The sequence below is a fragment of the Macaca fascicularis genome, chromosome 14 (assembly GCF_037993035.2).
Source record: "Macaca fascicularis isolate 582-1 chromosome 14, T2T-MFA8v1.1".
NCBI classification, from domain to species: domain Eukaryota; kingdom Metazoa; phylum Chordata; class Mammalia; order Primates; family Cercopithecidae; genus Macaca; species Macaca fascicularis.
The window spans coordinates 13,280,287-13,302,177 of record NC_088388.1 but is presented as its reverse complement, the minus strand read 5'-3'; the positions used below and the strand labels follow the sequence as shown (position 1 = coordinate 13,302,177).

Here is a 21,891-nt window from a genome sequence, read left to right as displayed (position 1 = left end):
TGGGAATGAGGGCCAGGGGCTGAGCTAGGCATTGGTGCCCTTGGCGTCCGAGCCGTGGCAGCTGGCCCAGCAGCCAGCCAGGAGAACTGGCTTTGAATGGTGCCCACAGGAGAGGCGGGAACCCAGAGACCCGGGCAGAGCTCAGGGAGGTCAAGCAAAGTAGTCCTGGAGCCTCCAAGCTCCTTCGTTCAGTGTGTCCCGCCCTGGCAGCTCTCGCCCGACCTGCTCCTTCCCAGTATTGTCATCCACTTTATGTTTTTGAAACTGTGTTGATATTTACTTGACTCACTTGTTGTTATCAATGCAAGCTCAGTTTTGAAAGGAAACTTTACATCACTGTTATAAGTGGAAAATCAGTATCACTTGCCATAGGTGAAAGGTAAAGAGAAACATAAAAACAAATGGTGGCAAAACCCAATTTCTATTACGCTTTAGCAAAAAGTGAAAAGATCGTGAAGACCCAGAGCTCGTCCTCTCTGTGAAAGGGGTGACGAGGGAGGGGAGAGGAGATGGCCTCCTGGCTCTAGTAGCTATTTTCTTCTTGACTTTGCAGAAGGACTGAAAACTCCGTGGGCAGGGAATAATTTCCTCACTCTGTGATTTCAGAGCATTAAACGCGGCTTCTGTAAACTCTCCCGAGGGTTGCTAGAGGTGTATGTCCTACTGCTGAAAAATATGGCCTCTCCAGGCAGGAGGAAGACGGCACCATCAAGCAGCCCCCTTGTCTCTCTCCAGGGCTGATGCAAGGGACACTGAGCTGCTGCACCCCAGGCCTGCCTCAGCTTTTCTTCCTCTGTGTCTGGCTCAGCAGGCCCAAACCCTAGCAGAACCCAACCTCAGAGGGCAAGGTTGACCCACATCTGCTTGTGGGGAGTTTGTGTTCGGCCTAACATATTGGGGAAAGGAGACTAGGACCTCCAAGGAGAAAAAGAAGGAGAAAGAAAAATGATGGCAAAGAGGGAGGAAAGGGAGCTGGGAGAATGAAGTGCGTATGGAAGTTCCAGGCCTTTACCCCAAGAACTATTTTGGGGTGGGGCTCCCTGGCTCTGCCCTGGGACCACAGGCAGGTGGAATCCTGCCCTCCTTTGCACTGGCAGACCTGGCTGAGGACTTGCTGTGCTCGGGCAGACCTCCCCTCTCCTTCTTCTTCTTCTTTTTCTTTTCTTTTCTTTTTTTTGACAGAGTCTTGCTCTGTTGCCAGGCTGGAGTGCAGTGACCCGATCTCGGGCTACTGCAACCTCCGCCTCCCGAATTCAAGTGATTCTCCTGCCTCAGCATCTGGAGTAGCTGGGATGGCAGGCACGCGCCACCATGCCCAGCTAATTTTTGTATTTTTAGTAGAGGACTTTACCATGTTGGCCAGGATGGTCTCAATCTCCCGACCTCGTGAGCCACCCACCTCAGCCTCCCAAAGTGCTGGGATTACAAGCGTGAGTCACCGTGCCCAGCCTCCTTCTTCCCTTTCTAACCCTAGCAGGAGGCCCTATCTTCTGGGCCCCTGCCCAGGCGGCCCGGGTTCTGGGCCTGGACTTGGTTTGTGTTGTTGGTTTCTGTTGCTTAGAGATGCAAGCCTCCAGTTCTCTGCCTCAGTTTCCTAATCAGACAACTCAGGATGAAGGAACAGAGAGAATGAATTAGAAGCCCTTGACAGGGGAGGTTGGGGTGGCATCATGAGACCCCAGGTTCTGCCCTGGTCCTGCCTCTAATTCACCATGTGACTGTGCTGCTTTTCTTCGCCAGCGTGTTTTCTCATCAGTGGAAGGGGGATGCTTTGTTCAGACAATCTACAAGAAAGCTTTTGGCCAGATCTGACACTATGACGCAGTAACAAAGACCCAGGCCTTTCCCGCCAGGGCAGTGCTGAGCTCCGTGACTCTAACTCCATCTGCGCTCTGGCTGGCGAGGTCCTCGAGGGCTGTTTGTGGCTACTTTTAAATAAAATAGTAATTCTTTAATTAACAATTTTTTAAGAACTTTTTTCTTAACTTGTGAGTTCAACATACTAATCATATTTTATTTTATAAGCCCTGTTATTTTGATCAATGATTTTCAATGGGCCTTTAATATTTGAGCAAATGAAGTTGAACAGACCTAACATCCTTAAATAATAAATGCCCTCACAAACGTAGCTAATCAAACTCCCTTAGTTCTGTGCTGTTCCATAGGGTAGCCGCTACAATCACGCATTTAAAATGTGAGAGTCCAAAATGAGATGTGTGAAGTGTAAAATATACAACAGGTTTTGAAGATGAGTTTCAAGAAAGAATGTAAAATATTTCAACAAATTTTATGTGATTTATATGTCGAAATGATAATATTTTTGATATGATGGGCTAAATGAATTTTATTATCACAATTAAGTTTACATATTTCTTTTTACTTTTTAAAAATGGGGTTCCTGGTCTGTTGTGGTAATTCACGCCTATAATCCCAGCACTTTGGGAGGCCAAGGCAGGAAGATCACTTGAACCCAGGAGCTCAAGACCAGCTGGGGAAACATGACAAAACCCTGTATTTCCAAAAAACACAAAAATTAGCCTGGGAGTGGTGGTGCAAGCCTGTAGTCCCAGCTACTCGGGAGGCTGAGGTGGGAGGATGGTTTGAGCCCGGGAGTTTGAGGCTACAATGAGCCATTACTGTGCCACTGCACTCCAGTCTGGTCGATGAAGGAGACCCTGTCTCAATAAAAAAAGCAGGGGGAGGGTTGTCCTGGAATATTTAAAATTACATACGTTACTTGCATTATATTTATATTGGATAGCACTGCCTTTGATATTCTAAACCACATTTACAAATATAATGAATTCCATATTTTATAGAGCAAGAAACAAAATGTTCCCAAGAATTTTAGAAAAAGCTTTCAGAACTAAAAAGCTAGCATAAGCGAAGTGAATATTAAGTTATTTTTTAAATTTGTATAGATATGGGGGTAGAAGTGCAGTTTTGTTACATGGCTATATTATGTAGTGGTGAAGTCTGGGATTGGAGTGTACCCAGCACTGGAATATGGTACATTGTACCCAATAAGTAATTTTAATTCCTCACTCCCCTCCCACCCTCCCACCTTTTGGAGACTCTGATGTCTGTCACTCCATTCTGTACGTCCGTGAGTACACGTTGTTTGGCTCCTACTTATAAGTGAGAACGTGGTGTTTGACTTTCTGTTTCTGAGTTATTAAAGCGAATATCAACTTCTCTTAAATATTCTAATGTTTACAGACATTGTCAAATTCTTTTAAATTTTCTGCTTCAAAATTGAACCGAAGTCAATTACCTGCTCACATTCCTGAGGAACTCAGTGGCCAAATGTTTTTAAATATCACAAATATAGGATTTTATACAACTCACGGAACTTGACCCAACTTACATTTAACACCAATGGATACATACTATGAGTGTTTGTTTATTTAATCACCTCTATTTTCTAAATTCTAATCTTCCTGGGTTTAAAAGCCACTTACTAAGGAGAAAACAATGGCGCCATTGCAGGTAACTTGGGTTACGCCAAGCAGGTTGAAGTTTTCCATCTCAGTGGACTGAGCTGAGGTCGGCGTTTTTGTTGTTTTGCCAAAACATAAGATACGGTTCACCTGTGTTGCTGATGGATGCGCTTCTGCCGTTTTTGATAGTCCGTGCCCTCCAACTGGGCTGGCTTCTTGACCTATGACCTCTGAATCCAAGTTATACAAACCTAATCCCCTACATCTGCCCTGCATCTGGCCTTATCGCTTGATTGGACTGAATTAAACACACATGTTTACTTTTCTATGCTGACCTCTTTTCACATTCTTCCTGCCTGGCAACACTTCATCTCATAGATACATAAATAATGTATGACAGGCTTCTGCGTCTTTCTCCCAGCTTAGCTTGGCTCTCTGGCCACAGGTCAATGACTGATGAGGACAGTTAGCGTGGCCTTCACTGTATTGGGGCCATGGAACGGGGTAGCTCCTAGGGTGCTGAAGCTCGGACTTTACAGAGGGATCTAGAATGAGTGAGAAACACTGCCCACGGCCCTCCTCATTCAGACCACATGAAGGCCTTATTTATTATATTTATAGAACATTCAAGAATTAAATTTGGCCCCCAGCTGTTAGATTCTGAGTTAAGGAATCAGCCTTCTCTCTGGGGCAAAGAGGAATAAACAGGTGGCCCCAACTGTCCTTTGGGACAGGAGCTTGAAGGATAAACCTCCCAGGTGTGTGGCCACCCTCTACTTGCCTGGACCACACATGGGATACCACGAGCTTTAACATCCATGCCATGTGCTCAGGCCTGCCCTGAGCAGACCCTGGTGGGGCTGGGATCCCCAGGCTGCATCTACTGCCTCAGCCACCATGGCCTCCAGGCCCTCCATCATGTCCTCAGCACTGGCCCCTCTCCAGACTCATGGTAAGTTATCCAGAGTAGCTCTTCCCAGAGCACTTTATTCTAGTCCACCTTCCCAGTGTTGTGTTGGCCAACACATCATCCACCGGGCAATTTGCTTAACGTAATTTCCTTCTTTTTTTTTTTTTTGAGATAGAGTCTCGCTCTGTTGACCAGGCTGGAGTACAGTGATGCGATCTCAGCTCACTGCAACCTCCACCTCCCAGGTTCAAGTGATTCTACTGCTTCAGCCTCTTGAGTAGCTGGGACTACAGGTGCGTGCCACCACACCCAGCTAATTTTTTGTATTTTTAATAGAGATAGGGTTTCACCATGTTAGCCAGGATGGTCTCAATCTCCTGACCTCATGATCCGCCTGTCTCAGCTTCCCAAAGTGCTGGATTACAGGTGTGAGCCACTGCACCCATTTCTTTTCCCTTTCTTCCTTCTCTTCTATTTTCTTTTCTTTCTCTTTCTTTCTTTCTTTTTGATGGGGTCTCACTCTGTTGCTGAGGGTGGAGTGCAGTGTCAAGACCATAGCTCACTGCAGCTTCAAACTCTTGGGTTCAAGGGATCCTCCCACCTCAGCCTCCCAAATAGCTGGGATTACAGGCGCCTGACACCATGCCTGGCTACTCTTTCTTAATTGATGTTTTAAAATGTCAATACATTTATTTTGAGAAGAAACTTTGTATCGCTCCCTTAAATGGAAAGCCATTCATTGTAAATCACCATCATGATGATCATTTTGAAAATAAACATAATGGAAATAAAACCATGTCATTAAATGCTAGCCAGATGCATTTGCTGCTTTCCCAAAAAGGGAGGGTTGTAGATGTCAGAGAGACTTTAGCGACTAACCCCATGGGAGATTTCCTCCTCCAAGTCTGTAATTAGAAAGGCTGACAGGGAAATAAAGAACATGCGTAACTTCCTCACCATGCAGGATAGTGGTAGATAATGCCAAGTCAATCACTAAATCATTTTGCATAGTTTCATGTATGTGCCCTGTGCTTTGGAAACACTGATCCAGAGAAAGGACAAAGAGGGTGGGCACTGTGTCCCCTGATAAGACCGAGCCTGGGGACGCTGACTGCTCAGCAGCCTGGGGGACATGAGACCCCCATATCAGGGGCTCCCCAGCACCCTGGGAAGTCCCTGGATTTTCCCAGTGAGCCTTGAGGTTGGGGGGCACCCAAGCTCATGTCCCTTGATTCAGCTCTGGGAAACTGGGCTCCTGCAGCCTGGGGAGGAGAAGGAACCTTGAGGAGGAGTAAGGTGGGTGTGGACTTTGAGAACTAGCTCTGGTCCTAACTTGCTGGGGAATCTTGGGCAAGTTCCTTCCTTTCTCTGGCCCTAGTTTCCTTCCTGGAAAACTGGGTAAACTGCACACTGAGGACCCAGCCTAAACACGCTTGTACTTTATGTATGTTCCTTGAGGCTTTACAGGTTATGGAGCAGGGCACCTGGCTATATGGAGCAGAGATCCAGCCACTAGACACTTCGCCCTAGGAAGGGCACAGTATCAACCCCAGCCGGCATCCTGTCCTATAGAATCATGGACTCTGGAGCCAGGCAGACGTGGGTTCTGAATTCCATCTCTGCATGGCCCCAGGGTGGTTTCTTTGCCTGCACGCTAGAGATAAAAATCTCCAGCTCACCGAAGTGTACAAGTTAACGTAGATGATGTATCTGAAAATAGCCGAACAAAATGCAGGGCTCAGAAATGTTAGCTTATAAATGCTCTACAGCAAGACCAAAGATAATCCCTTGCCTATGTGAATACAGGACTTGGCGGTTAACATAGTGCTGTTTGCACAATGAGCTCTGTCACCCACATGGCGACCTCATTTTATAGATGAGGAAACTGAGGTTTAGCGAGGCTAAGAGACTTGTCGGGACTTGAGCTTGGGTCTCCCAGCCAGCAGGCCGGTGCTTTTTCCATTGTGTGGGAGTTGCCTGGCTTGTGTCTAGCCAGCTGCCCTGTGGGCTCTATTCTAGTATAGGGTTTCTTCCTTAGATGCCAACTCCTAGCCTTGCAGCCTCACCACTGAGTCTAGGAACAGCCCTGAAGGACCTCTGAGGTCCTAGGGCCCCCTGGAAGTCTTAGCAACAGATGGGATCAAGTGTGGCTGCCTCCCTCATCATGGCATGCCCTCATGGGGTTTGCCTGGGGGTTGCCATGCACCTCGGGGCCAGGAGGAAGGCAAAATTAAAGAGGAACCATGAGCCAGGGGAGAGCTTGCTAGGCAGGAGCCTCCATATTTTGTTTCGTTTTCTTTTTTTTTTCTTTTTGAGACGGATTCTCGCTCTGTTACCCAAGCTGGAGTGCAATGGCATGATCCTGGCTCACTGCAACCTCCACCTCCCAGGTTCAAGCGATTCTCCTGCCTCAGCCTCCCAAGTAAGGGGACTACAGGCACCCACCACCATGCCCAGCTAATTTTTTGTATTTTTAGTAGATACAGGGTTTCACCATTTTGGCCAGGCTGGTCTCGAACTCCTAACCTCAGGTGATCCACCCACCCGCCTTAGCCTTCCAGAGTGCTTGGATTACAGGCGTGAGCCACTGAGCCCGGCCCAGGCTCCATATTTTCTTATTCACTCAGTATCTGCTGAGTACCAGGCCCTGTGCTGGCACTGCCATGGGACATGAAGGTTTGCCCTTGAACAGTTTATAGTGTCGTGGTAAGACACACCAGCACCAACCTGGGATAGGTGTGGCAACAGGTGCAATCCAGTGACAGCTGCAACCACCACCCATTACCGGGGACTTAATGTTCTCCAAGCACCAGCTATGCGTATGCTGTTCCACCCTGACAACATGAGGACAATCACCCCTTTTTTATGGGTGGGGAAACTGAGGTTCGGAAAGTTATGTATTTTGTCCCAGGCTGGTGGCTAATGTTGAATTGAAATCCATGTCATGATATGTCACCACTGTGGAAGTTGGCTGATGGGTACCCAGGATTTCTCTTTGCTATTTTGGCAACTTCTTGTGAGTCCATAGTTTGAAAATAAGAAGTTAAGGGGGAATAAAGGATTTCAGCCCTTTTTGGTGGCTCACACCTGTAATCCCAGCATGTTGGGAGGCCAAAGTGGGAGGATCACTTGAGTCCAAGAGTTCCAGACCAGCCTAGGCGACACAGTGTGACCCCCATGTTTACAAAAAATTAAAAAGTTAGCCGGGTGTGAGATTCATGTCTGTAGTTCCAGCTACTCGGGAGGCTGAGGCAGAGAATCGCTTGAGCCCAGGAGGGTGAGGCTGCAGTGAACCATGATCTCACCACTGCACTCCAGCCTGGACAACAGAGTAAGACCTTGTCTCAAAAAAAAAAAAAAGTATTTCAGAAAAAAGCCATTTGAAGGCCGGGCGCAGTGGCTCAAGCCTGTAACCCCTAACACTTTGGGAGGTCAAGGAGGGCGGGTCAGTTGAGGTCAGGAGTCCGAGACCAGCCTGGCCAAGATGGTGAAACCCCGTCTCTAGTTAAGAAATACAAAAATTACCCAGGTGTGGTTGGGGGGATGTGGGGCACCTGTAATCCCAGCTAATTGGAAGGCTGAGGGAAGAGAATTGCTTGAACCTGGGAGGCAGAGGTTACAGTGAACCAAGATTGCACCACTGCACTTCAGCCTGGGCAACAGAGACTCTGTTTCAAATAATTAATTAACTTAATTAAAAGAAAGAGAGACCCATTTGAGCAGAAACCTGGAGGTGGGACAGCCTGTGAGGGGCTGGCTGAGGGGAGGTGCTGACGAGCCAGCCCTGCTGGTCCTGTTGGTCACGTTGGGTGGGCAGGACCGAAATTCCCAAAGGAGCTGAGGTCCACGCTCTTTTCTGCCTCCTGACCCAGACTGGTGTGCCATGAGGATTCCATGAGCGCCAAGCACGGGGACCGGCCCATGGAAGGTGAGCCACAAAATATACATTTACAAGTGTTAGGCAGGCAGTACGAGGATCACGTCCTCCCGTGTAGCACTCTGCAAATATGTAAACCTGCCTTCCCCTCGTCACAGCCCTAGGAGGTATGCGCTACTGTTTAATACTTCCATTTTACTGAGTAAGCGGCAGGCTCAGATAGAGAGACTGACTCTTCCTAGATCGCACCACTAATAGATGACAGATACTTGCTTTGACCTCATGACTCCAAACTCAGTGCTTTTTCCCAGCACGGGAATTGGGTAGGGTTTGGGCCGGGGACCCCTCCCCACCTCAAGACCCCTGCAGGAAAGGTCCGCCCTTCCCCCAGGGACTTTTCACCTCACCCACCAAGAGCTGGGCTGTCCTGGAACTATGTGGAGCCTGAGCTCTCCTCCTTCGGGCTGAGTGGCCATGCCCAGCCTTCGTTTCCCGGCTGTAAAGCAGGGCTAATGGGAGCTCAGGGCTGTGTGGGGCTCTCTAGATGCTGGCGGTGACATGCTTGGAGAAATGCCAGGCTCCTTAGGGTGTTAGGAGAGAGCTGTGGCCGCCGCTGCTACTCCAACTGGGGCCGGGGAGGCGCTCTCAGGGACAACAGAGGGAGGCAGAGGGAAGCCCAGCTTCCCACCCTCCATTTTGTAGGCTCCTGCAGCCCGACCGCCTTCTGCCTGAAAATGGCAGCTGAGAGAGGCCAGGAGGCAGGAGGCAGGAGGCAGGGCTGAGGAGGAAGCTCCGGGGCTGGGTCTCTGGTCCCAGGGAGATGCTGAGAGATAGGGAGATGGCCCTATCATAGGAATGTGGTCCCGTTTTCACTTGTATGGGAGGGTCTCCCATGTGGGTCTTCACCGTGTGCTGGGGGTGGGGGCACACTCAAAAGTCCGTCCAATAAGTGTCCAGGCCACCCCCAGTCTCCATGAAGACCCTGAGCTGGGCTGAGGTCTCCAGGAGGTGCCAGCAGATGCCCGAGGGGACGGGGGGGGGGCGTCCGTGCCTGGGGCCGGGGACTAGGGTCTTGTGGGGACATGGGCTGTAAGAATGACGAGGGGTGTCAGGGCTAGGGGCTTCTTGGGGTGTCTCGGGAGTCCCATCTGAGGCCCCACTTCTGACTTGGAGTCATGTACTGAGCGCTGTGGCAGAGAGAACGCAGAGATGAAGTCACTGTGTCCTCAGAGTCAGATGCAAAGCCAAGCATGACTTTGTTCATTCTACAGAAGGGCAGACGGACGCCCAGAGAGCTTAAGTAATGCCGCCAGTTGCTGACAGAGCTGGGAGCAGAGCCACTTCCGGTCACTGGGGTTTGGAGGGGGGATCAGTACCCTTTTTGCTAGGGTGTTCACCTCTTTCAGGAGGGGTGCCCGGGAGCAGCCGGGGGCGGAGACAGCTGAGGAAGCCCCCCAGGCCTGGAGGAGGCCCGTTCCCCACTCCGCCTGGTGTGCTCTCATTTTCCCTCCCTCCCTCCTTCAGCCAAACTAAAAGATGCACAGTTGCCAAGTGGATTCAGCTCCTTGAAGAAATGTGTTGCTTTGCCAGGATGGGATTCTAGAAATATCATGACAGTGTCTGAGCTGGAAGAAACCCCAGCGAGCTGCCAGCCATCTCCTATTTGTCAGAGGAGGAAAGTGAGGTGCGAAGTGGGGAACGACATGCCCCAGGGTCTTGGAGCAGGGCTGAGAAGCCCAGGCCACAGGCCTTCTTCCCAGGGCCTCTTCCCACACTGCCTGCCCAGCAGGGCCTGGCGGGGCCTGTGTGAACCAGGCACAGGCTTAACTCCCCACCCCCACCCCTAGAGAGATTGCAGGGGACTGCTATGGCCCAGTGTGGCCTGACGTGGTCTGACAGGAACACAGGTGACCCTGGGCAGTGAGGAGCTGGCTTCATGCAGCTACTCTGCCCAGCCCCTCCAGCGGCTCCTCCAGTCCTCAGGCTCTGCCTTCTCTTTGTTTTTTTACTTAACTTTTTTTTTTTTTTTTTTTTTTTTTTTTTTTTGAGACAGAGTCTCACTCTTGTTGCCCAGGCTGGAGTGCAGTGGTGTGATCTCGGCTCACTGCAACCTCCACCTCCCGGGTTCAAGCGGTTCTCGTGCCTCAGCCTCCCAAGTAGCTGGGATTACAGTCCTGCGCCACCACACCCAGCTAGTTTTTGTATTTTTAGTGGAGACGGGGTTTCACCATGTTGGTCAGGCTGGTCTTGAATTCCTGACCTCAAGTGATCCTCCCGCCTCAGCCTCCCAAAGTGCTGGGATTACAGACGTGAGCCACTGCACCTGGCCGGTTTTTTCACTTAACGTTTAATTTCAGCCTAATTTCAGGCTTATTGAGAAGCTGCAAGAACAATACAAAGAATTTCCACATGCTCTTTCCCCAGACTCTCCAACTGCTAACAATTTTCCACATTTGCTTTATTATTTCCTTTCAATGTGTCTGTTTTTCTATTGCTTTCCCCACAAACTGAGAGAAATTGTAATGTCCCCTTCTCCTAGATACCCCCATGTGTGTTGTTTTTTTTTCTTTTTTGCATACAGACATTTTCTTACATAACCACAGTACATTTATCAAAACTAGGCAATTACTATTGATACAATTCTATTAGATAATCGACAGAATTTATTCAGATTTTGCCAGTGGTTCCAACAATATCTTCTAAGACAAAAGAAAATTTTGTTCAATATGCTGCGTTTAATTCTCATCTCTTTATTCTCCTTGAATCTGGAATGATTTCTCAGATTTTCTTTCTCTTTCATGACATTGATTTTTTGAAGCATAGAAGCAGTTATGCTGTAAAACGGCCCTTATCTGGATCGTCTGATGGTTCTTCGTGGTTCGATTTAAGTCGTGCCTCTTTGGCAGGAATATCACAGAAGCAAGTTTTGTCCTTCCCAGTGAATCATATCAGGAGGCACGTGGGCTTGCCCTGTCCCCTCTCTGGTGGTCTAACTTGCTTGGCTAACGTGTTGTCTGCTAGATTTCTCTGCTGTAAAGATAATTTCCCCCTTTGTATTCAACATGCATCTTGTGGGTAGATTCTTTGAGAATATGTAAATATCTTGATCTTCCTCAAACCTTTGCCCGCTAGTTGTAACATTATTATTGATTTTTGCCGGAATCAGTTATTATAAGGATAGTCACCCGGTGGTGATGTTATAATTCCACTATTCCTTCTGCATTAATAGTTGCTGACTTGGTTCTCTTTGCTGCCTCAGTGGGAGGGAGGCAGGTGGCTCAGTGCATGGCAGGCTAGTGCTAATGAGGCCAAGGTTTGAGCTCCCCTTCCACTGAGCCTCTGGTGGCTGCTGTCTTGTCCCACCTCGGATATTGGAGTCTGGGTCAGCACCTCTCCACCTTAGAGCCGGTTCTCCCTCCATCTTTACAATTTTGCCATTCATTTGTTGAACTACATTATGTTTTGGGCACCTTTTTTCAACCACTGAGGATATGGGACAAAGTCCCAGTGTTCAAGAAGTTTCTATTCTAATGGGAAAAATAGACCAGTAAAGTAAACACATTTTAAAAATAGGGTCATTTCAGAGAGGGCTATGTGCACCAAGGGCAATCAGGCAAAGTAAGGGGACTGAGAGCGGTTGCAGTGGAGACCCAGGCAGAGCCTCAGAGGGGATATAGACCTGAGTGATAAGATGAGCTGGGAATGCTGAGATCAGGGAGAGGACATTCCCAGCAGGGAGAGAAGCAGGGGCCGAGGCCCTGAGGCAGGAATGAGATTGATTTCAGACGGATGGAGGAGTGAAGGAGATGGAGTTGGAGAGGCTAGCAGGGCTTGAGGGCATAGATCATAGAGTTTGGAATTAATCCAAGGGCAATGGGAGCTCATCAGAGAGTTTTAGGTGTAGAAGGATGTGATTTAATTTGCCCTATATGCATATACCATTACTTACCAATTCTTTACATCAACTCCTTTTTTTATTCTTTTTTTAAACAAAGATATGCAATGCTTCATGAATTCGCGTGTCATACCTGTACAGGGATCACGCCAATCTTTTCTGTACCATTCCAGTTTCAGTAAATGTACTGCCGAAGCTTACACCCACTCCTTTTTTTCCTTTTCCTTTTTCTTTTTTTTTTGAGACTGAGTTTCACTCTTGTTGCTCGGGCTGGAGTGCAATGGTGCCATCTTGGCTCACTGCAACCTCTGCCTCCTGGGTTCAAATGATTCTCCTGCCTCAGCCTCCCAAGTAGCTGGGACTACAGGCAGGCTTGTACTACCTGTAGGCAGGCATGACTCCCACCATGCTTGGCGAATTATTGTATTTTTAGTAGAGACAGGGTTTTACCATGTTAGCCAGGCTGGTCTCAAACTCCTGACCTCAAGTGATCCGTCCGCCTCAGCCTCCCAAAGTGCTGGGATTACAGGTGTGGGCCACCACACCCGGCCACCCACTCCTTTTTTAAACCTAAGTTTATCTGAACTTAGAAATCTTCTATCACTACCACGTATCTCAAACCAGTACTACTTAAGTAAATACAATATATCTGTATAAACAAAGAAAACTCTGAAAACATAAGTGTCATTAAATAGCCTGCTGCCCAAGCCTGAGCTGTCTCTCCATTCATTACCAAGTGTCAGATGGCCAGGCTCAGTGGCTGATGCCTGTCCTGTCAGCACTTTGGGAGGCCAAGGCAGGCAGGTTGCTTGAGCCCAGGAGTTCAAGAACATCCTGGGCAACACCGCAAGGCCCCATTTCTGCAAAAATAAAATTTAAAAAAAAGTGTTAGGTATTAAAGACTGAGTAGCGCCACAATGAGACTTTCTCCTTAAGGCAGACAGGGCAGAACAATTGGAAAAGGAATAATTTGTTTACTGCGTGATTCAATTCCATTTAATCTTATATCTTAAATTGTCTTTCTGACTCAGACCTGATTTGAGAAGCATTTTGCTAACTGGTGGAAGGATTTGATAGGCCCAGCCCACCCATTTAACCATGGAGAAACTGAGGCCTTGGAACAGTCCTTAAGCAAGGACTTACCCAAGGTCCTGATAAGGGCTGCCCTCCATTCTACTCACCCTCAGTATCACTCCCACCCAATGCTAGCTGAAAATTCAGATGTGATGTAAACATTAGTCATCCTTATTGTAAAAACGGTGTAACAACCACATTAGAAGGAATGCAAAGAGAGAGAAGTCTCAGCCAGCACCTTCACACAACACGGCTGTTCGTTCTTGAAGGAGGAAGTTTTTGAGTCTGTGGAGCGTCACGGGCCTTCAGTCTCACCAGCAGGAAGGTGGGTGTGCTGATGGGCGCCGGGCTGGTGTTGATCCACACTTGGCAGGTGGCTCTGAGACCAGCCTCGACTCCAGGCTCCACCACTTCCGCCATGACCTTGGGCAAGTTCCCAAACCTCTCTGAGGTAAAATGGGTGTGGCCATGTCACTCTTCAGCTTTTGCGCTCTAGGTAGATGCTAAAGCCTTCCCTGAAGGTCTCTATGGAACTTTTCATCACCCGCGTCTGTGGGGGCTGCCTCAGCCCTAACCATGTCAACATAACATTGAAATTCAGTTCCGAGAAACCCTTGTGGGTTTGTAGACTCTACGGCATCTGGAAGTGAAAGAGGGACACATCTCTCCCTCTTACGGGTTCCTTACGGTACCCCGCTCTCAACACCCCTAATCTAGAATGCCCTAGAAGCTCTTCTCAGCTCCCAGCTCCTGCCCTGGAGGCAGCTTTTGTTGCAGGTTCACCTGTGGTTTAGTTTCCTAGAATTGCTGCAACAAACTGAGTGGCCAGAGCAACAGAAATGTATTGTCTCTGCCAGGCACGGTGGCGCACACCTGTAATCCCTGCACTTTGGGAGGCTGAGGCGGGCAGATCACCTGAGGTCAGGAGTTCAAGACTAGCCTGGCCAACATGGTGAAACCCTGTCTCTACTAAAAATACAAAAATTAGTCGGGTGAGGTGGCAAGTGCCTGTAATCCCTACTCAGGAGCCTCAGGCAGGAGAATCGCTTGAACCTGGGAGGCAGAGGTTGCAGTGAGCCGAGATGGTGCCACTGCACTCCAGCCTGGGCAACAGAGCGAGACTCTGTCTTAAAAACAGACAAACAAACAAAAAACAGAAATGTATTGTCTCACAGTTCTGGAGGCTCAAAGTCCAAGATCAAGGAGTCAGTGGGACTGGTTCCGTCTGAGGGCTGGGAGAGGGGAGCTGTTCTCTTCTGAGCTTCTGGTGGCTTGCTGGCAATCCTGGGCATTTCTTGACTTGTAGAAACATCATCCCAATGTCCGCCTTATCTTAAAATGGCATTCTCCTTTTGCGCATGTGCCTGTGTCCAAATGGCCCCCCTCTGTGAGGACAACAGTCATATTGAATTGGGGCCTGCCCTGATGGCCTTGATCACCTCTATAAAGACCCTATTTCCAAATAAGGTCACATTCTGGGGTACTGGAAATTAGGACTGTTTTAAGAAGAGGGGAACAATTCAGCTACTCATAGCAATGTATGTAGTGTGTGTATGGCGTGTGTGTGTACACGTATGCATGTGTGTGGTGTGTGTGTGTGGTGGGGGGTAATGGAGGAAGAGGTGGGTCACTGCCCTGCTTAATCTCTGCTCCTAGCCCACTCATCCTCTGGAGAGACGCAAGCTACATCTCTCAGGTCATTTGGCAAAGGCCTGGAAAGAGGTATCTTTCCATTGATTTCTTACCCCGAAGAACTCCTACTCATCCTCTAAAACCCTTCCCAATTGTCCCCTGTTCTTTGGAGTGAGTTATCCTAACTTTGTTTTTTCCAGAGTACTTTGTTCCAAGCCCGAGGATAGCACTTACAACAGCTCATAATCAACTAGGAGTGCATCTGTATCTTCTACCAGGGCATGGGGCCTGGCCCAGAGCCTAGCTGAGACAATGGAGTGAATGAGTGGCATCTCCCTGACTAAGGGTTAAGATAGATGGGAACTCGAAAGGACTTTGAGCCACCTCAGAAGCATCCTATACGACTTGTGGAGAGGAGTAGGGGACAGTCATCTGGGCTGATAGCTGAGAGTATGAGATCAGATGTAGAGAGACCGGAAGTCTCGCTCCACCTCTTAGTAACTGTGGCCTTAGGCAAGTCATTTCATGCTGCGGAGCCTCAGTTTTCTCATCCGGAAAACTGAGCCTTCACAGGCTCCTCGTAGAGATGAATAAAAGAGTGTGTGCTGTTTACGTAAAGCTGGGGCACATGGTGGGCATTCAGATGTTACCTTCCTTCCAGGGAACCCATATTTTTTTCATGAATTTGAATCTCTGAATCCAGTGGGACTCTGAGCCACATGGATCCATGTGGCCTTTGGCCACTGTCAGCCCCCAGCTATTAAGGACACAAGGTGGCCACGAAGCATCAGTCTGAACATCCCCGGTGCCTCCCCCAGCTTCTCTTTGAATCTGGATTTATTTAAAGAGAGGAGGTGAGTGGTAGGTGAGGAGGGGGCTGTTCTTAGGATATGGATGGGCACAGGACATGTGTCTGGTGAGCCTAGCCTGTCCCTGATGCCCCAAAGAGACTTTCTGGTCCCAGCCCAGCCCACACTCCCACCTGCTCGGGAGAGGCTGTGTTTCCTTCCAAGGATGGATGCTGATGATGTCTGATGGCTTCTGGATGTCTGATCTCAAGGGGGCTTTCTCTTCGGGGGCTTTAGGCCACCCTGGAAAGGTCTCAGCATCATTCCCTGGAGCGGGCAGGATTTTCACCCCTTGCCCACACACAAGCTTTATTCACCCTAAAACTGCTGCTGCTGCAGCTCTGGGAGACCTCGAACCAGGGCCCCTCCTGAGAGCCAGTGGGTGGGGGCAGGCCCCCTGGAAAATCGCTGAGAGCTCAGCAGTTTCAGCCTTCACTCCTCCTCCTCCCAGCCTGCAGAAACCTAGCCCAGCCTTTGCACAGAGGGCCATGCTCTGGGGAATTCTGTTCTTGAATTTCATACCTTGAGTGTCTAAGCCTGGCCTACCAGCTTCTGTCCCACCTCCAGGTGTTTGCTCGAGCTGTGCTCTCTCCCTAGAATGCCTTGTTAACTCTTTACACTTGTTGAGGGCGCCTGAAGAGTAGAAAGAGTGAATCTGGGGAACAAATTCAAATTTGGATTTGAATTCTGGCTCTGTCAATGTCAGGCTATGTGACCGTGGGCTAGGAACTTAATTTCTCTGAGCCTCTTTGTCTGTAAAATGGGTTTCATAATAGCACCTCCTCACAAGGTAGCCATGAGGCAACGTCTGCAAAGCACTCGGCACAGAGGAAGTCCTCAGGAAATGTGGATCTGCCTCAGTGAAATGCTCCTTGACCTTCAAGTCCTGGCCCAAAGGGCACCTCCCCTGCAGTACCTTCCTGGACTCACTTACCAGCCTCACAACTTGCAGAGCAGCCCTGTCCCTCCTCCAAGTTCCTCAAGCATGTCTCTTGCCTCTGCACCTACCTCAGAGGAACGGGATTTGAGTCAGCTCTTAACGCCTGACCTCCAGGCTGGACCACGGGCTCTATTATCTTTACTTTCCACGGCAGAGCCCAGCGTGGGCCTGGCCCTGGGCATGGCTCAAGAAATGCTGGGGGAGGTAAAGTGAGCTCTAGGGGCTTCCATTAATAATAAGAGTAACTAGAATTTGTTGAGCATTCACAGCACATGCTGAGGTGTTTATCAGAGCCCAGGAGACCCTCTTTCTGGGTTCAAATCCCTGCTCTGCTTCTTAGGGGCTCTGTTGTCCAAGAAAGTTCCTTGTCTCTTGAATCCTACATTTCCCCACCTGCACGGTGGTGATAACAACCGTGCCTACTTCTGAGCATTGTTAAGGAGATTCAAGAATTTAAAACTATAAAAATCCATGGCTTTCTTACTTAGAGAAGAGCACAAGAATCATTGGCAGGGTGCATTGATATGACTCGGACAATTTACAAAGGTTTTTCATATATGCTTTTATTTAAAAATTTTTCTGTTTTTATTTTTTATTTTACTAAAATTGTATTTAGTGAAAATAGTACAGAATTTAGAAAATACAAAAAAAAGGCCGGGCGAGGTGGCTCAAGCCTGTAATCCCAGCACTTTGGGAGGCCGAGACGGGCGGATCATGGGGTCAGGAGATCGAGACCATCCTGGCTAGTGCGGTGAAACCCCGTCTCTACTAAAAAATACAAAAAACTAGCCGGGCGAGGTGGCGGCGCCTGTAGTCCCAGCTACTCGGGAGGCTGAGGCAGGAGAATGGCATGAACCCAGGAGGCGGAGCTTGCAGTGAGCTGAGATCCGGCCACTGCACTCCAGGCTGGGCGACAGAGCGAGACTCCGTCTCAGGAAAAAAAAAAAAAAAAAAAAAAAAAAAAAAGAAAATACAAAAAAAAAAAACTTTAAAAACTTACCAATAGCTACCTTCAAAGATAACTGTTGTTACTAGCCTCCAGTAGAATCTTCCAGACATTTTGTTAGAGAGGAATATTGCAAACACACAGAAATGCACTAGAATGGGGTTTGTTTATTTGTTTGTTTGTTTTTGAGATGGAGTCTCACTCTGTCACCCAGGCTGGAGTGCAGTTGTGCGATCTCGGCTTATTGCAACCTCCACCTTCTGGATTCAAGTGATTCTCCTGCCTCCTCCCAAGTAGCTGGGACTACAGGCACACACCACCACACCCGGCTAATTTTTGTATTTTCAGTAGAGATGGGGTTTCACCATGTTGGTCACGCTGGTCTTGAACTCTTGACCTCAAGTGATCCACTTGCCTCGGCCTTCCAAAGTGCTGGGATTACAGGCATGAGCCGCTGCACCTGGCCTGAGAATGTTTTAATGAACCCAATGCATCCTCACCACCCCGATTTAGAAAATGTTTACACTTTTGCCATATTTGCTCAGATCTGTATTAATAAGAAAAAAAACTATACAGATACTGTTACTGTTGAAATAATTCTTATCCTTTCCTCCCTAGAACACACAGTCCAAAGTGTGGTGTGTGTACCCTTTTCTCTCACATTTTTATACTCCTATTACACAAAAAACGTCTCCATACACAATGGATGGTGTTGAGACATGTGCTATATTTTATATAAATTGTACCCTACTGGTCATATTGTTCTGCAACTTATTATACTTTTCTCATTGTTTTCAAAATCTAACCAAGTGGGTAGATATGCATCTAGTTCATTCCTTCATGGGAATAATCCAGCCTATGATACAATACAGTCTGTTTATTTCCAGCTGATGGATGGTTAGATTACTTCTACTTTTCTTCTGTTACAAACAGTTCTGCAGAAAATATCCCTGCACACATCTGCATGTGAATATTGTTGTCTGTGATTTATACAAAAGGGTATAGCTTTCAGATCAAAGTATGAGCCTCCTGAAATCTATGACATATCATCAGCCACTTCTCCCTCCCTCCCTCCCTCCCTCCCTCCCTCCCTTCCTTCCTTCCTTCCTTCCTTCCTTCCTTCCTTCCTTCCTTTCTTTCTTTTTATTTGAGATGAAGTTTGCTCTTGTTGCCCAGGCTGGAGTGCAATGGCTCAATCTCGGCTCACTGCAACCTCTGCCTCCTGGGTTCAAGTGATTCTCCTGCTCAGCCTCTCAAGTAGCTGGGATTACAGGCATGTGCCACCACGCCTGGCTAATTGTTTTGTATTCTTTGTAGAGACAGGGTTTCTCCATGTTGGTCAGGCTGGTCTTGAACTCCCAATTTCAGGTGATGCGCCCGCCTCGGCCTCCGAAAGTGCTGGGATTACAGGCGTGAGCCCCGCATTTGGCCTCCTCAGCCATTTTTCTATACCTTATATCTAGAAGGCTATGATCATCTGAATATGTTGTTTTTAATCTGTTTTTTCCATCTACGATGCATATATGCACACATATTCATCTTTCACATATTTGCAGCTATAGTCATTGATTCCACAGGATCTTGGGCATTTGCCGTGGGCCGGGTATTGGGGTTGTGTTTGTAATCTTACCTTAGCCCTGTGAGGTTTTTGTTTTGTTTTGTTTTCGGTTTAGAGGTGGAATCTCACCCTGTTGCCCAGGCTGGAGTGCAGTGACGATCATAGCTCACTGCAACCTCGAACTCCTGGGCTAAATTGATCCTCCTGCCTCAGCCTCCTCAGTAGCTAGAACTACAAATATGTATCCGGCTTATTTATTTATTTATTTATTCATGTGTATTCATATATATATAGAGAGAGAGAGAGAAAGAGAGAGACAGAGTCTCACTCTGTCGCCAAGGAGTGCAGTGGCACGATCTTGGCTCACTGCAGCCTCAAACTCCTCGGCCCAAGTGATCCTCCAACCTCAGCCTCTCGAGTAGCTGGGACCACAGGTGTGCACCACCATGCCCAGCTAATTTTTTGCGTTTTTGGTAGAGACGGGGTTTTGCCATGTTGCCCAAGCTGGTCTCGAATTCCTGTGCTCAAGCAATCCACCCACCTTGGCTTCCCAAAGTGCTGGGATTACAGCGTGAGTCACAGCACCCAGCCTCATTTTTTTATTTTTAAATTTGTTTTGTAGAGATAGGGTCTCTCTATGTTGTCCAGGCCGTCCTCAAACTCCTGGCCTCAAGCGATCCTCCTGCCTCAGCCACTGAAAGTGCTGGGATTACAAGCGTGAACCACTATGCCCAGCTTGTGAGGCTTTTTTAAATATATGTAACTGTGAGGTGAGGAAGGCAAGTTGGGCATATGGAGAGATTTGCCCAAGGTCACACTATAGTAAGGAAGAAGCTGGATTTCTAACCCAGGCATGTTTAATTTCAACCCAGTGTTCTTTCTGATGCCTATGATATGGTAGACGGTTTTTTCCCAACCAAGACCTACTGAATGGGAATTCTAAAAGAGGGACCTGAGGGCCAGGCACCGTGGCTCACACCTGTAATCCCAGCACTTTGGGAGGTCAAGGCGAGCAGACCACCTGAGGTCAGGAGTTCAACACCAGCCTGGCCAACATGGTGAAACCCCATCTCTACTAAAAATATAAAAATTAGCCGGGCATGGTGGCATGCACCTGTAATCCCAGCTATTAGGGGGACCGAGGCAGGAGAATCACTGGAACTTGGGAGTCAGAGGTTGCAGTGAACCAAGATCACTCCACTACACTCCAGCCTCGGCGACAGAGTGAAACTCCGTCTCCAAAAATAAAAAAATTTTAAAAAATTAAAATAAAAATAAATAAATAAATAAAAGAGGCACCTGGACATTCTTCTCCTCCTCTCAGTGGTCTAAAGTCTGGCGGGGGATCAAGAAGATGGGGCTGGTGACACGCCAGTGTTTCTGGCCTGCTGTGCTCTCTTGGAGCCAAATCCCTACTCTTATCACTTGGGATTTTATTGAGCTGCTTGCAACCCTCCATGAGACCTTCTCATTTTACCGCCTGGTAGCTGGAAAGAAGGCACGGTCTGGCACGGGAGCCTGAGCCAGCCTTGGAGCCAGGACCCCAGGAGCCTTTTCTTTTAGAGGAACTCCTGTTACCACAGCAACTATAGCCCACATCTCCTCTCTAGGAACATTGGGTATTTGCAGAGCTGGGGAAGGATACAGCCAAGTTGTGAGCCTGCAGCAGCTCTGATAAGGTTCACAAGAAAGGTGAGGAGTGAGGAGGAGAGAATGCAGCCTTCAGAGAACCAGAGTCACCCCCTTGCAGAAAAGAAGGCTAAGGAGCTGTCAGCATCATCTTTCTGCCTGGGATGGAATGTAGAATCAATAGCCAGCTGCCATCCCATAGCCACCAAGGACCAAATGAGGGAAAAAAGATAAAAGCCTCAGGTTGGAGGAAAATAACAACAGCTGCCATATACCGTGTCCTAAGCTTTTTACATAGATCACCCACCCATGCACTCTTCTTCAGTTCGCTTCATTTATCATGCCCAGTGCCAGGTTAAAGATGAAACCTAGCTGGGCTCAGTGGCTTTCCCTAGGTCACACAGCCAGTGATCAGCAGAGATGGGTTTAGATCACTGTTCTATCTGTCCCCAGAGTCCCTGTCTAAATCATGAAAGATGAATTTCCTGAGAATGGAGGCTGTTACACAGATGAATTGGTGCCGGGGATCTCCTGCTCCCCCGATCATCCTGCTCACACTCATCTCCCTCATATCATACCTGCCCCAGTTCCCAGCATACTCAACAAGTTCAGCAGTTGTTCATGGAACTGAATGCAGGCCGGCAACAGACTCATTTCTCAGCTTTCAGGAGAAGGTGGCTCACGCCCTCTCACTTTCTTGGGAGAGAAGGAGGGGGAGTCCCAGCAATTGAACATACCTCAAAGCCTACTAAATCGTGTTGATCTTATCTTTAAGTTTTTTAGTTTTTTACAGAGGAGAGTAGGAAACGTTATCTTTTACTTCCCCTTGGATTTGGTGACAGAGGGGAGGGGAGATGAAACCTGGGCATGCATGGAAGATACCACGCAGGTGAACATCGTCTGTCCTGTGACATGGGGGCAAAAGAGAGTTAAAAATGCTGAATTTCTGGCCAGGTGCAGTGGCTCATGCCTGTAATCCCAGCACTTTGGGAGGCCGAGGAAGGTGAATTGCTTGAGCTCAGGAGTTTGCAACCAGCCTGGGCAACATGGTGAAACTCCATCTCTAGTAAAATATAAAAAATTAGCCAGGTATGGTGGCACAGACCTGTAGTCCCAGCTACTCAGGAGGCTGAGGCAAGAGA

At 48.2% G+C, this 21,891-nt stretch overlaps 1 protein-coding gene and 1 non-coding gene across 9 annotated transcripts in view; one reads left to right on the top strand and one right to left on the bottom strand.

The window, feature by feature from the left end:
* CD6 (CD6 molecule) overlaps positions 1-21,891 on the top strand; it is a 49,829-nt gene that overhangs the window by 1,490 nt on the left and 26,448 nt on the right. For 2 of the 8 annotated variants that reach the window (XM_074013527.1, XM_045371934.2), the window contains exon 2: positions 8,223-8,278. The exons of the other annotated variants lie outside the window; for them this stretch is intronic. In XM_074013527.1, coding sequence (XP_073869628.1) covers positions 8,245-8,278 — 34 coding nt within the window. In that variant the 5' untranslated portion in view covers positions 8,223-8,244. The remainder of the gene's footprint in view (positions 1-8,222; positions 8,279-21,891) is intronic. 8 annotated transcript variants of the gene reach the window in all.
* LOC123568893 (U6 spliceosomal RNA) lies at positions 12,219-12,323 on the bottom strand. The gene has a single exon (XR_006692451.1). It is a non-coding gene; the product is annotated as a U6 spliceosomal RNA (small nuclear RNA).